The sequence below is a fragment of the Equus asinus genome, chromosome 17 (assembly GCF_041296235.1).
Source record: "Equus asinus isolate D_3611 breed Donkey chromosome 17, EquAss-T2T_v2, whole genome shotgun sequence".
Classification (NCBI taxonomy): domain Eukaryota; kingdom Metazoa; phylum Chordata; class Mammalia; order Perissodactyla; family Equidae; genus Equus; species Equus asinus.
The window spans coordinates 42,041,784-42,055,527 of NC_091806.1; the positions used below are offsets into that span (position 1 = coordinate 42,041,784).

At 57.1% G+C, this 13,744-nt stretch overlaps 1 protein-coding gene across 1 annotated transcript; it reads left to right on the plus strand.

Annotated features, from left to right (window-relative positions):
* Positions 1-78: 78 nt before the first annotated feature.
* SPINDOC (spindlin interactor and repressor of chromatin binding) lies at positions 79-13,280 on the plus strand. Its single transcript, XM_044750021.2, has 6 exons — positions 79-418; positions 4,018-4,347; positions 4,444-4,593; positions 4,761-4,904; positions 5,100-5,300; positions 10,999-13,280. Exons 1-6 carry the CDS (start codon positions 292-294, stop codon positions 11,208-11,210), a joined length of 1,164 nt encoding a protein of 387 aa, XP_044605956.1. The 5' UTR covers positions 79-291; the 3' UTR covers positions 11,211-13,280.
* The last annotated feature ends 464 nt before the right edge of the window (positions 13,281-13,744 follow it).

The window sequence follows — 13,744 nt, forward strand, 5'->3', positions numbered from 1 at the left end:
GCGTGCCCGGGGCGGGGCCACACGCGATTGGCCGCGCGGGGTCGGGGGCGGGCTCGCGGCGGGCCGGCCGGGCGGGCGCCGACAATGAGCCTCCATAAAAGGCAGCGGCGGGGGGCTGGGGCCCCGGATTGAGCCCTCCCCGGCCGGGGTCCCGACGCGCCAGGTCTCGGGGAGGCCCGGACGTGCCCGTCGCAGGTCCGGCCGGCGAGCGGTGGGGCGGGGGCTGCGCGGGGAGGGGGCGGCGCGCCCGTCCTCCGGCGTCCGGTCACCGCCATCCCCCCTGGCCGCACCATGGCCCTGAAGGCCGAGGGCGCCGCGCTCGACTGCTTCGAGGTGACGCTCAAATGCGAGGAAGGGGACGACGACGAGGAGGCCATGGTGGTGGCCGTCATTCCGCGGCCCGAGCCGATGCTCAGAGGTGAGGATGGGAGGGGATCCCACTTCCGCGTCACCCTGGGGGGCTCGGGTACCCCCGGCTCCCCCCCCCACGTTTGGAGCCCGAGCGCCCCCTCCCCCTCCGGCCCGGGGCCCCAGCGCCCCCTTCCCGCTTGGGTCCGGGGCGCGAGCGCGCTCTTGCTCCGCCCTCCCCAGGGTTTGGAATCCCAGGCCTTCCCGAATTCCCCCTCCCCCGCCCCCGCCCAGGGTCTGGAGCCTTCGATTCAGGCCCCGCGCGCTCCGGATCTTCCGGTGCCCGAGCGCCCCCTCTCCCGGGCCCAGCAAGAGCGGCCGGATTCCCGGCGGCGCTGGGTGTCCGCGGCCGCGCGCTCTCGTCCCGCAGAGGCAGAGGCAGGCCCGGGGGCGGCGGGGCCTCCGGACCGAGGCTGGCGCGGCAGCCTGGCGTCCGGAGCGGTTCGGGGGATGGAGGCAGGCGCCGCTGCCGCCCACCGAGAGGTGGATCGTAAGGGCCCTCCATGCAGAAAGCTTTCCTTCCCACCCCGCGTCCATCCCCAGGCCTTCGACTTGCGTAAGCCACAGGTGTCAGATCCTGGAGCTCCAAGGGAGGATGGGATTGCGTACAGCACCCGCTGTGGGAAATGAAGTGCTTGCTAGGGGGGCCCTCAGCCACCCTGCCTTGGGAGGGCGTTTTTGCAACAATCTGGGAACACTCGCTTTCCCCTCCCCCTTTACCAATTTTTTTAGTCCTCAGGATCTTGCAAAGCGTAGGAAAACAAAGAGCCACCTTAGTGGGAGACTTAATATTCGTTAAAATGTAAATAGCGTGTTTCGTTCCCAGATACTCTTCCTTGGGGGGGAGGGGGCAGTACCTAAAAGGCGTCGAGAGTCAGGCCATTCATTTAACCCCAGGGGAACTTGATGGTGCGTGCCTGTGCTACCTCTCATCCTTGTTGGAATCGGGAGGGTTATAAAATAAGTAAAGGAGATAAAGGCCGCTACCCTGCTCGGAGCTTTGGATCCAACAGAGAGCTGCTTTCCCTACTTCTGGTATTTATTGAGTACTCCAGGCCAGGCTGTCTCGGCTAATCCTCTCAACAACCCTGCAAGGGCGGCCTCGCTCCCCACTGCTAGGGAGGAGGAAAAAGAAGTGCAGAGAAGTTAATTCATTCAACAGGTGTTTACTGAGCACCTGCTTTATGCCAGGCACTGTTTGAGGCTGGGCATGCTAATGGCTGTAGACAAAGACGGAACTTTGCACTTCTGGAACATGTGTGTACTAATGACCAAAGATAGACAAATGTACAGTATGTCAAGTGGCGATAAAGGGTTCAGAGGACACAGGAGCAAAGTAAGGAGAGAGGTTAGTGTTTTATTTGGAGTGCCGAATGGTCACGAAAGGCTTCTCTAAGGTGAATTTTGAGCGTAGACCCAAAGAAAGTGAAGAGGCGAACCTTGTAGATAGATGGAGGGGAAAGCATTTTAGGCAGAATGTCAAGTGGAAAGGTCCTGAAGCAGAAGCTTCTTGAAGGATTTGGGGTGGGAGAGAAAGGGTGAATTCAAGGTTTTTGGCTTGAGCAACTGAGTGGAAGGATGGGCCTCCCATTTACTGCGATGGGAAGGCTGGGATGCAGGCTTGTGGGAGATGGGGGTTAGGGTTTGGACGTGGCAAGTTTGAGATGACACAGTAAGCGCGGAGGTCAGATAGGAAGTTAGACATGTGAGTCGCAATTTCGTGGGGGAGGCTGGCTGGAGTCTGCTGTGGGAGTTGTCAACAGGCAGGCAGTGGGACGAGACCATCAGAGGAAGGAGGTAGACATGGGGTCTGGGGATGTCATGGGGCGCTCCCATGATTCCAGGTTGGGGGTCAGCCTCTCATCTGACATTCTGGCGGCCACTACACGCCAGGCACTCTGCTTGGCGCTGAAGATACAGGTGTGAAGGATCAGAAACCGTGCTGTCACGGAGCCTACGGTGTGCTGGGGAGACAGTAAACAAGTAGAGTACCTGTGAGGTCGGGGGAGACGTGTGCTAGGGAGGAAGTGAAGCGGTGAGGGGAACGGGGTGCTCGGTGGGGGGGCAGGTGGCAGCTTTCCCCAGGGTGGCACAGAAGGCCTTGGGGAGAAGATGGTTTTTCAGCAACAACCTGGAAGAAGTGAGGGAGCCGTGCAGGGATCTGAGAAGGGAAGGTGATGTGGATGAGGATAAGGATGAGGGTGAGATGAGCAACAGGCAGGAGTGACTGCAGACACCTGTAAATAAGAGAAGAACCAAGAGAAGGTGGTGCCCTGGAGGCCAAGTGACAAAAGTCAAGATGGAAGAAGCAATCAGTCAAATGATGAAGTTTAAGAACTGACTGCGGGGGCCGGCCCGGTGGCACAGCAGTTAAGTTCACACATTCCACTTTGGCGGCCCAGGGTTTGCTGGTTGAGATCCCAGGTGTGGACATGGCACCGCTTGGCAAGCCATGCTGTGGCAGGCATCCCACATATAAAGTGGAGGAAGATGGGCACGAATGTTAGCTCAGGGCCAGTCTTCCTCAGCAAAAAGAGGAGGATTGGCAGCGGATGTTAATTCAGGGCTAATCTTCCTCAAAAAAAAAAAAGAACTGACCACTGGGTTTAGCATTGGTGACCTTCACGGGCTGTTTTGGAGGAGTGGTGGGAAAGAAAGCCCAAATTGCAACCAGGAGGTCAAGGTTCCTGTCTGCAGCCCCAGGGGAGATAGGTGCAACCCAGCTGTGGAGCCAGGTCTTCTGAGTCCAAGCCAGTGCTCATACCCGTTTCAAATGCCACCTCTTCCATGCAGCCCCCGGGTGTTAGCCTCCCATATTTGTATTTTGTCCCATCCTCTCAGGTGGGAGAGAGCTACAGTCAGGAGTGCTCACGGGCATGTCACAGAAGCACTGAGCTGCCAGGCTAACATGGGTCTGAGCCTGTCGTCTTTGTCAAGCTGAACAAGGTCATGCCCTGTCAGAACTTACGGTCCATGTGCACGAAGAGCAGGTGCCATGCAGACCCACAGGGACGAGATCACGATTGCAGATGCTCTGGGGGTATTGTGGAAGCGGGGCTAGTTCTCACAGAATAGGGTGGCTTTCTGAAGGGGCCTCCGCAGGTGCAGAAACAGGCACAGATGTCATTCACTGACTGGAAGGCTCATTGAGCATCTCTTCTCCTGTGTGCCATCCTCATCTTGAAGAAAGCGAGCACTATGGCCGGGGAGTCACATGCGGAGATAATCAGCCATCAGGAAGACTCCATGGGGGTGACTGAGCAGGGCCATGAAGGAAGTACAGGAATTTGCCAGACTGGTCAGAGTGGTCCAGACAGATGGGCCAATTCTGAAGACGTGCAAGCACATAGCCTATTGGATAAACACATGTGGACCTGTGGTCTGAGACTAAATTGAAGGAAGGTGCAGAGGTGAGGTGGCGGGGTCCCAGGGTACATAGGTTGTATTTAACGTGGCTGGCGTCTCGTGGGCTCCAGGAAAAGGGAGAGAAAGACTTTGGGTGGAAATGTTCCTACTCCCAATGCCATACCACCTGGTTCGGGGAATCATGTTCTGAGTATTACTGTCCACGGGCACCTTTATTGATAGCATCTTCCTCTCCCTGCGTAGTGGCCCAGCAGGAGAAGACCCCACCACCTAGGCCCAGCCTGCTGGAGGCAGGTGGCGATGGCTGTGAGGAGCCCAAGCAGCAGGTGTCTTGGGAGCAGGAGTTCCTGGTCGGGAACAGCCCAGGAGGCAGCGGGCGGGCACTGTGCATGGTGTGTGGGGCTGAGATCCGGTCGCCGTCGGCGGACACGGCGCGCACGCACATCCTGGAGCAGCATCCTCACACCCTGGACCTGAGCCCTTCCGAGAAGAGCAACATCCTAGAGGCCTGGAGTGAGGGGGTGGCCCTTTTGCAGGACGTCAGAGCTGAGCAGCCATCCCCACCCAACTCAGGTAGTTGGGCCTGGGGTGGGGTGGGGGGTGTGGGGTGGAGGGAAATGTCGGATCCTTTAGAGTACTTGGAGCTCACTGGGCATTTGCCTGCTTCAGACTCAGGCCAGGAGGTCGATGCTGACCCGGACTCTGACCCAGACCCTGCCAAAATGCCAGCGGAGATTGTCGTTCTCCTTGACTCTGAGGACAACCCATCCCTCCCCAAAAGGAGCCGGCCCAGGGGCCTCCGCCCCCTTGAGCTTCTCGGTCAGTCATCCTGGAAGCCAGTGAGGCTGAGGTGGGGAGCGGGGGGGAACCACAGGCCCCATGTTCTGGGGGGAGAGAGGCTGCTGGGCAGGTGTGTTCGGCAGCCCTGAGGTTGCGGGGTTCAGGCATGGCATCTTAAAAAGATGTGAGGTCTTTCGTTTTTGCAGCTGCTCCTGTCACCGAGCCGGGAAGTAAGAAGCCCCGTGGTCAGAGATGGAAGGAGCCCTCTGGGGAAGAGCCGGTCAGGAAGAAAAGAGGCAGACCTATGACCAAAAACCTGGATCTGGACCCAGACCCGGACCCCGACCCAGGTGAAGCGGGGGGCGGGTGGGGTCTCTGGCTGCAGGGCTCCCAGAGGAAAGCCCAGCCAGTGAGGGTTGGGTGGGGCCCAGGCTGAGGGCGTCTGCCTCCCCGGAGGCCTCCAGCTCAGGCCTTTGGATTCTGGCCTCGGCAGGTTAGGCAGCCAGGCCTCCTGGACTCACGGTTCTATCCTGTTTCCCTTCCAGATCTGCCATCACCCGACTCACCCACAGAGACCTTCGCGGCTCCCCCCGAGGTCCGGCATTTCACTGATGGCAGCTTCCCCCCAGGCTTCGTCCTCCAGCTCTTCTCCCACACCCAGCTCAGGGCCTCAGACAGCAAGGACTCCCCCAAAGAGGGGAGAGCGGCCGAAGGAGTCCTACCCCAGCCAGAAAGCGCCTCTCCAGGTGAGCTCCAGGGATCAGGCAGGCTGCATTCCTGGGTCTGGGCTCCGCGAAGTGGCCCTGCAGCACAGCCCAGCGTAGAGGTGGTTGGTGCACGGGTCCCCTGGGAGCCAGGGCCAAGGGCAGGTGGGTTTGAGTGACAGGCTGATCGGAGAGCTGAACTTCTCTGCAGGCTCTGTGGGAGTGTCCTGGAATTGGTCCTCAGATTGGGCCAGGCCAGTGCTCCCCGGAGCCTGACACCCATCACCACGCTTGAGGTTGATTCCAGCTGGAGCCTGAGAGGGGCCCACCTTACCCTAGTGGAGCAGGGGCCGAAGTGTGGCCGGTCACAGGAGAATAGACCAGTAGCAAGCACACAGCCTTTACCACCATGGGGTAGGCAGCTCAGTGAATTGCCTCAGGAGAACAGAAAGCACATGTGTGCGTGTGTTGTGTCCTCTGATTTTAAGCAACTTTTATCTGCCATGGTGCGTTTGGCCCTTAGATAAATATCTTTCCCAGATGGAGAGGCTGAGTCTCAGAGAGAGTTTCTCTTCCCCATGGTCCTTGGTTTCCTCTGGCTGCCGTAACAAATTACCACAAACTTAGTGGCGTTCAACACAGATCTGTTACCCTGCAGTTCGGGACGTCAGAGGTCTGGAATGGGTTCACTGGGCTAAAGTCAAGGTGTAGGCAGGGCCGTGTTCCTCTCTGGAGGGTCATGGGGAAGCCCATTTTCTTGCCTTGCCCAGCTCCTAGAGGCCGCCTGCGTTCCTGGCCTCATGGTCTCCTTCCATCTTCAAAGGCACAGTGGCCAGTAGAGTCTCTCTCGGGATGCCGTCTTCGTTCCGACTCTTCTGCATCCCTCTGTGCCGTTTAAGGACGCTGGTGATTACAGCGAGCCCACCCAGATCGTCTCTTTACTTTAAAGTCAGCCGATTGGCAACATTAATTCTATCTGTAGCCTTAATTCTCGTGAAGCGCACCATATTCACAGATTCTGGGGATGAGGACATGGGCGTCTGGGGGGCGCTCTGCCTCCCACAGTTACGTGACCAAGCAGGGGCAGGATTCAGATGAGATTGGAATGCGTTCCAGGAGGGCAGGGCCCCAGCCTGGTTCCTCTTGGTCTCGCCAGGCCCTGCTTGCAGCATCTTGGGCTTGGGAAGTGCTTCTTGAAGGAGTGGATGAGTGACACAGAGGGTGCCTTGTCCCAGCCTGTCTGAAATATGTGTTTGGAGTTAGAGCCCGGAGAAAGAGGCCACGTGAGGTGCTGGAGGCTCCCCAGAGCAGGGCTCTCACAAAGGTGGTGTGCTGTTTGCATAAAGACAAAAGCAAATGGGTCGCTTCTCCAGCCCCACCTCCCTCCCCAGTGCTGACCCACTGTCCGTAGTTGGTCTCACAGAGCTCTGGGTGTGTGTACGCGCACGTGTCACTTGCGTTTATATTTTACCAAAGTAGGCTCCGCTTTTCTTGATCTCGAGGCAGGCCTCGACCCTTCAGGCAGATCACAGTTTTGACTGTCTCAAGTTTCAGCCTGAGTCACACTCCGCCCGCCTCCCTGAGGCACTGCGCTCCGCTTGGACTCCAGCGGTCCCTGGGTCTCGGCCGTCTCCCCAGTAGATCGCTGCTCTAATGGCTGACCCCTTCCCCTGTTTAGAGGGTCTTCTGGTTTCCTTCTCGAAGGGAGCCTTCATTTTGAGTCCTGGGGTACCCTGGGCCCAAACTCCACCTATCTGGAGTGGTGAGTAGCTGAGACGGGGTCCTCAAGTGGCAGGTTCGTGTGGGGCGAGTGGACTGATGTGAGGGGGACGGGGGACAGGAGAGGTGTCCTCAGCAGTGAAGGATCCGTGGGGGTGGGAGATGGCCCAGACACGGCAGCAAGTGTTCCCAGCCCAGCCCCGAGGGAGGCACTCTGGGAAATGACACAAGTGGGCAGCCTTTGTCCCTGAGACTCGCTGTCTGGGGGTCCAGGTCAGAGGCAGTGAAGCAGATGGGGAGGAGCAGGGCCTTTGGGGCTTCTGTGCAGAGCGAAGGCTGTGGACGACTCGCTTCAGGCTGTTTCGGGGACCCACAGCTTGGACAGATTTCTCAGAATCCTGTGAGGCCTCAACCAGTATGTCCACTTTGAGTTGCTTTGTGTATTGAAGTTCTTGGAAGATTTTGTTTGACTAAAGATACTACCACTTTAAAAAAGGAATTGGAAGTTGGAAAAGGTCACTGTGGTCAGGTCAGCTGAGCTGATGGTTATGAGTGAAGCAGTCAGGGAAGACATTCTAGAACTTTCCAAGGGCTTTGCAGGATGAGAGTGGGGAGGGTGTCCAGGCCAGGAAAAAGGTAGGTCCTGAGGGCCCACTCACACAAATAGTGGAAAAAAGCCTTTTTTGTCTTGTTTGTATTTAATTTTGAGTAGGACCTAGCGATCTGGCTTAGAATACCTTGGCCAGAAGTAAGCGTGTGAGTGAGTGTGTGAGATCTTCCCACGAGCACAGTCTTTGTCATGTTCACTGCTGTATCCTCAGCGCCTACAACAGTGGCTGACGCAAAGAAAGCCCTCAGTGAAGACTCATTGAAAGATAAGTGGACAGTGGCTGCCTGTACTTATTCTGGTGGGGACATCTTGTCCCAGGGCCCAATAAATCCTCCTGGCTTGCTTTTTTATGGGCCTGGGGCTCTGATCATGCATGATTTCTAAAGGGGCATCTGTCTGCCATGACTCTCTCTTCTGATGCTCCCCTCCCCACGCACCCACACCTCTACCCTCCTTGGTACCAGAAAGAATTGTCACTTAATTCCATTGCTTTGGGAAGTCCCTAACTTCATGAGCCCTTACAATGTACTGGACTCTTAATACGTTAACACGTTATCTCTTTAAATCCTCAAAAGCGCCATATAAAGTACTATGGTTCTCATGAGCCTTGGGGAGGTTTGGTACCTCGTTCAGGCCACTCGCCCCCTGCAGCCTATGTGCGTTTCCGCTGGGCCCACGCAGACACCCTGCCCACAGTGCCAAGAAGCATGTCCACCTGCCCCCACCCTCCCTGCGGCATCCAGGCCACATTGTCTGCCTTCTCCTGTAACTGCACTGCTCTTGGCAAAGATGCGCCCGCCCTTCTAGACCACCGCTGGAGCCCGTCCCCTCTTCCCCGCCGTCAGTTCTCTCCTCTCTGTCACATCAGCTTTTCTTTCTCTTCTGAATCTTCCCCAGTGGCCTGCACAAAGCTGGATCCCTCATCCCTCTCTAGCCACTGGCCCATTTGTCCCCACACCTTTTCAGCAAAGCTGAAAAGCGTTTACTGTCTCCCTCCAGTTTCTCTGGAGGCCACTCCAGTCAAACTCTCATCCTCGCCGCCCCAAGCTAAAATCACTTTTTTGGCAAGGTCATCATTGACCCCCATAAAATTAATCCGGTGGTGGTTCTCAGTGCTTATCTTCCCTGATGTGGCAGTAATGTGAACCCAGCCCTGCCTCCTTCCTGGAGACACTTTTTGTCCCTGGCTTCTCGGGCAAGCTGGCCTTAATTTCCTCCGCCCTCACTGGCTGTTCTGTTTCTCTTGCTTGTTCATTCACAGGTCCTCAAGTTAGATCCTGTTGTCTTTCTTCCCCCTTCTAGAATGTAAGCTCCCTCGGGTCAGGATGTTGGTCTGTGGTACCCCGATGCCCAGCATGGGATAGGGGCAGCTTCTGTATTTGGTGAATGAATGAGTGACTAAATGCCCCCACCCTGGGTCCGGATCTTTACTCATGCTCTGCGTGGTCCCATCCAGGTCCATGGCTTTGAGTACAATTTATGTGCTCACATTGCCTACCTTTACTCCTCCAGCCTGGGCCTCTCCCTGGGATTCCAGCCTCTCTTCCTGTCGCCCATGTGGCATTTCTAACTGGTTGTCTGGAAGATCTCTCAAGCTCGGCGTATCCACGTGGAACCCCCTGTCTCCTCCCCACAGCCCCAGCCACTCTGTTCCTCCGCTGTCTCCCCTTCCCTTCCCCCATTGTTCACTTTGGCTGGACCAAACACTTGGACTCAGCCCCTTCTGGCTCTCTGAAACCCCCCGTCAACGCGTCCATGCGTCCCATTAGCCCCGCCTCCAAAATAACTTTCAGAATTCACCCTCCTGTCACCACCACCACTGCTGCCACCCCAGTGCAAGCCGTCTCCTGCCTGGCCCCTCTAACAGCCTTCCAGCTAGTCGCCCAGCTTCTGACCTTCGCCCACTGTGGTCTGGTCTCATACAGCAGCCAGTGTACCTCGAAAACCCAAGCAGAGGCCTGTCGCTGCTCTGCACAGAGCCCTCCTGTGCTCTTCTTGTCGCACTCCAGACACAGACCAGAGTCCTTGAGGTGACCAGAGATCCTCACCCCAGGATCTTTCCCTCTCCCACACCCCCGGCTCATGCGGCACAGGCACTGGCCCGGCTGTTCCAACAGCAGTAGGTGTGCTCCACCAGGGTGTCCGCGTTTGCTTTTCCTCCTGCCTAGAATGCTGTTCCCCCAGCTAGCCACAAAGCTGACTCTCCACTTCCTGTGCATTTTTGCTTATTTATTGCATCTTTTGTTGATCCTGTTTTTTGCCTCTCGCCACTGGAACATAAATTCCAAGAAGGCCACCCGCTGGGCCCCATGCCCTGCTGTACCCCTCCCGACTAGAACAGTGTTGGGCACAGCATAGTTGCTCCATAAGTTACTGTTGAATTAAAGTACAAATGAGTGGGGTTCAGGCTGCCCTCGAGGAGCTTAGGATTGTCAAGGAGACAAACCAGCTTATGGGAATACACAGCAGGATTGGCTCAATCGTACAACCCAGTGGCAGCCCCCAAGTCATGTTAAACCCCAGCAAACTGTCCAGCAAAATTGTTCGCATTTTCTCTGCCATGCTTTAAGTCACTGTGTCTCTAAAAACAAGATAGAAGAAAACCACAAACTGGTCTTTCTGGATCCAGACGTTGCAGCAATTGCGATCACCGTTTTCTGGTTTTGCTTTTCACTGTAACTTTCGCACATGCCCGTGTCGCAGGGGACATTTTTGTTTTTCAGTTTTGAGAAATAATTGACATCCATCCAGGGGACATTTTTGTAGCTGTGTAATAGCCGTTGGCAGTCTACTTTCCCAGTCTCCGGCCCGGGTTTGCCCAGCCTGAGTGGCTTCTCCACGCCGCTAAGGTGGACGTCTGGTCCCTGTGTGGTAGGGGATGGCGCCCAGGAGATGAAGAGCCTGGTCGAGGTTGCAAGGCCGAGCTGGGACGCTAGCTCAGGAGGAGAGGCACCGGGCCCTCTCCTCTACCATGCGTATTTACTCGGGAGCTCCTTCGCCCTGTCTTACTGTGCTTTGGGGTGTTCCCCACCCCCGTCACCTCTGCCCGCCCAGGGCATAACCCATCAGGCTAGGATGCCCACTGAGTTTCAGATGAAATGGAGTCAGCGGAAGGTAAGAGTTGAGGGAGGCATACACCGGTAAGCATCTGTACGCTGCTAAGCGTCCGTGCACCGAAATAACAGGAGAGAGGAAGGCCACGGAGGGCCTTGGGCCCATGACCTTGTTTTCTGGTTGGTAGTGGTGCTTGGATGAACCAAAAGTGGAGCCTCCCACGTCCTCAGGCTTCTCCCCTTACAAGGCACTGTGTGATGGGAATGGGGGTGCAGTTTGCAGAGACCGCCAGGGAGCATCCTGGTGGTGGGGTTCTGGAGGGCCCTGACTCTGCTCTCTGCTCCCATCCCTGCCCAGCTCCCCCTCCGGGGCTTCGCGGGACACTGGATCTCCAGGTTATCCGTGTGCGGATGGAGGAGCCCCCGGCGGTCAGCCTCCTGCAAGACTGGTCCAAGCCCCCCCAGGGCACCAAGGGTGTGGGAGCAGGTGACACCCCAGACTGGCCCTCGGTTCTGTCGGAATCCAGCACCACTGTCGGGGGGCAGCCGGAGGCAGGGGGTGGTGTGTAGGTTCTTGCTTTCCCGGGGAGGGGGGAGGTGGGAGGAGGCAGTGTTCCCCTTTGGCTTAGTCACTCACAGCTGCCCTGCTGGGCCACCTGGTGGAGAGAATAAAACCAGGTGTCAGGGCAGGATGGAGGAGCGGAATTGGGCAGCATCCGCTCTCCCTGGGGGCACTGGGAAATGTCTGCCCCTGGCCAGGCAAGAGGCCAGGTCCTGAGGTGGGCAAGGGTGGCTGAGGGCCGGCGTGCGGTAGGGCATTGGGCCTGCGGAGAACACCCACCCCGATCCTTTTGCTGACCCAGATCTCTCTGTCCCTCGTTCCTCCTCCCAGCCTCTCTTAGCCCCCCACCTTTCTCCCTTGGCACAGTGCCTTACACAGAGGTGGTCATAACGGGGTTTGATCCGAGTCCCACTACCTCGGGGGACGCCTCTCCTCCCCCACCTGTTCAGGCTCCTAGACTAGGAGGCCTCCATTACCTCTTCCCGCTCCATCCCCGAGGAGGCCCACAGCCCTCCTGGGGGCCCCATTCACTCCCTCTCTCCTTTCCACCTGTTTTCCTGTTGTATATATCTCCTTTGTTGACAATAAATTATTTTTTTTTATTAAGAGAGTTCCGTCTGGGCCATCATTGGGGGAAGGGGCTGCTACCAGGACATCTGGCCGCCTGGAGCGACCTTGAGGGGAAGGAGGGCTGTGAGGAAAGCCCCCTACCCCAGAAGGTGGGGCGGGGCCGGGGCTAGGCTCTGTGGGGCATGAGGCCTGGGGTTGACAGTCACAGAGGGACTCGTGCCGTCCCCTTTGCCACTGCCCTCGAAATGGGGTCAGAAACGCCTTTTTTACAGTTGGTACCTTCTGTCTCACTTGGTAAGCATCTGTCCAAGAGAGGCCTCGGTGAGGGGACCCTAGGGCTCCCACACCCTAGGAGCTGAGACTTAACCTTTCCGAGGTGAAATGGTTGTGTCTGTCCATCCCCCGCTCCCCCCCGCCCACCTCACGATAGGGGCAGTCCTGCCCTCTCCAACCTTCCACCTCCGTGTACACAGCCTCACAGCTTTGTCACGCCCTCTTTTTGGCTTAATTGAACCCGAGCCTTTGCCTGGTGGCCCCATTCCCTGGGTCAGGAGTTAGCCCACTATGGGTGTCTTCATCAGATTCCTTACCCTCCTCAGCTGACTGTCACAAGCCAAATCTGTGTGAAGTCTTTTTCCTCTTTGGTGTTAATGGAGCTCCCTCTCAGACCCCAAACTCGCCAAACTCTCGTCCGGTTGAGAATCCTGGGGCAAGCAGGATCCGTAGGACCGGGCTCCTGGTGAACATGTGCGTTCAGGAAGAGAGGGCATAGGCAAGACACAGCACAGTTGTTCGCGTTCCACACTGACCCAGCTGGGCTTTGAGACTGGTCAGAAAGCTCATCTTTGAGTCAGGAAGGGTTTGGGCATGAGCACACTGTGCTGTGTGCTTGTCAGAGCTGTGTCACCCATGGGCCAGATTCTGATAGCGTGGCCAGCTGAGCCTCAGTCCTTTCTCCCCATCTGACTCACTTCGAGCCCAAGGAAGTGTGGGGCCCTTGTCCCGGGGAGATTAGAAGACGCTGTGGAGGAGAAAAGGCAGCAGGCAGAGGTTCAGGACCCTCATGTGCATCTGGGTGGCTCCCGTGTGAGATCAGGTGTGCCACAGCGCGCCCCATGTCTCTACCATTTCTGCACATGGCAAAGCTTGTATCCTACCTGTTAGAAAAGAATGAATAATGCTGAAAATCTGGCTCTGAACCGCAACTGTGAATTACTGCAGGTGATTTCTGTCCGTCCTTTCAGTCGTGTCGCTGTGTTTACATTGATGCCGATGTGCTTTTCAACAGCGTGGCTGTGTTGCTGGATGTTCCCAGTTGAGAAAATGCATATATAAGCTCGTTGTAAAACCGTGACGTTAAATGCGCCTTCGCTGCTGTTACTGTGACGGCTGGTCTGGCCCACTAGACTGTGAGCTCCTGGGCAGGAACTAGGTTGCATTGACTTCTTTTTTCTAGAGCCCCATGTGGGGCCTTCACATAGTAGGTGCTTAATAAATGTCAAGTGCCCTCCTGGTGTGTTTTCTTGTGTGATGTTTATCAGTGTGAGCTGGTCCCTAGGGCGCAGTTCTCTGCACAGGGGGCTGCCTCGGTGTCTGCGGGTGGCATTCCAGGACTTCAGCCCCACATCCCGGCCAGTCGGGGTCTGCCCAGCCTTGGCCAGGACCCTAGGGACTGTGTGAGTGGCGGTGGCTGGAGGCTGCCTGTGGCACCTCTGGGCTCCCAGGGAGAGGTGGAGGGAGGGAGCCGCCGAGGGCATGACCCCAGCCGGGGTGCAGAAGGAAGTTTCTGAACTGAGGTGACTGATGGCTTGGGGATGTTGTACCATCCCCCCCACTCCCCCTCCCCCCCACCTGCACAACCAGAGCCACCATCCTGGAGCCACTGCAGCTGTTTGCCCACGACACGAAGAAAGCCTCCGTGGCGACTTTCACCAGGTGCGATGCTGAGAAACAGCCGCTGCCCCTGACTGCT

Coding starts and splice junctions, on each gene's coding strand:
- SPINDOC (XM_044750021.2), top strand. CDS start 292: ATGGCCCTGAAGGCCGAGGGCGCCGCGCTCGACTGCTTCGAGGTGACG. Junction 4,594..4,760: donor CCGCCCCCTTGAGCTTCTCG/GTCAGTCATCCT, acceptor TCGTTTTTGCAG/CTGCTCCTGTCACCGAGCCG. Junction 5,301..10,998: donor GCCAGAAAGCGCCTCTCCAG/GTGAGCTCCAGG, acceptor ATCCCTGCCCAG/CTCCCCCTCCGGGGCTTCGC.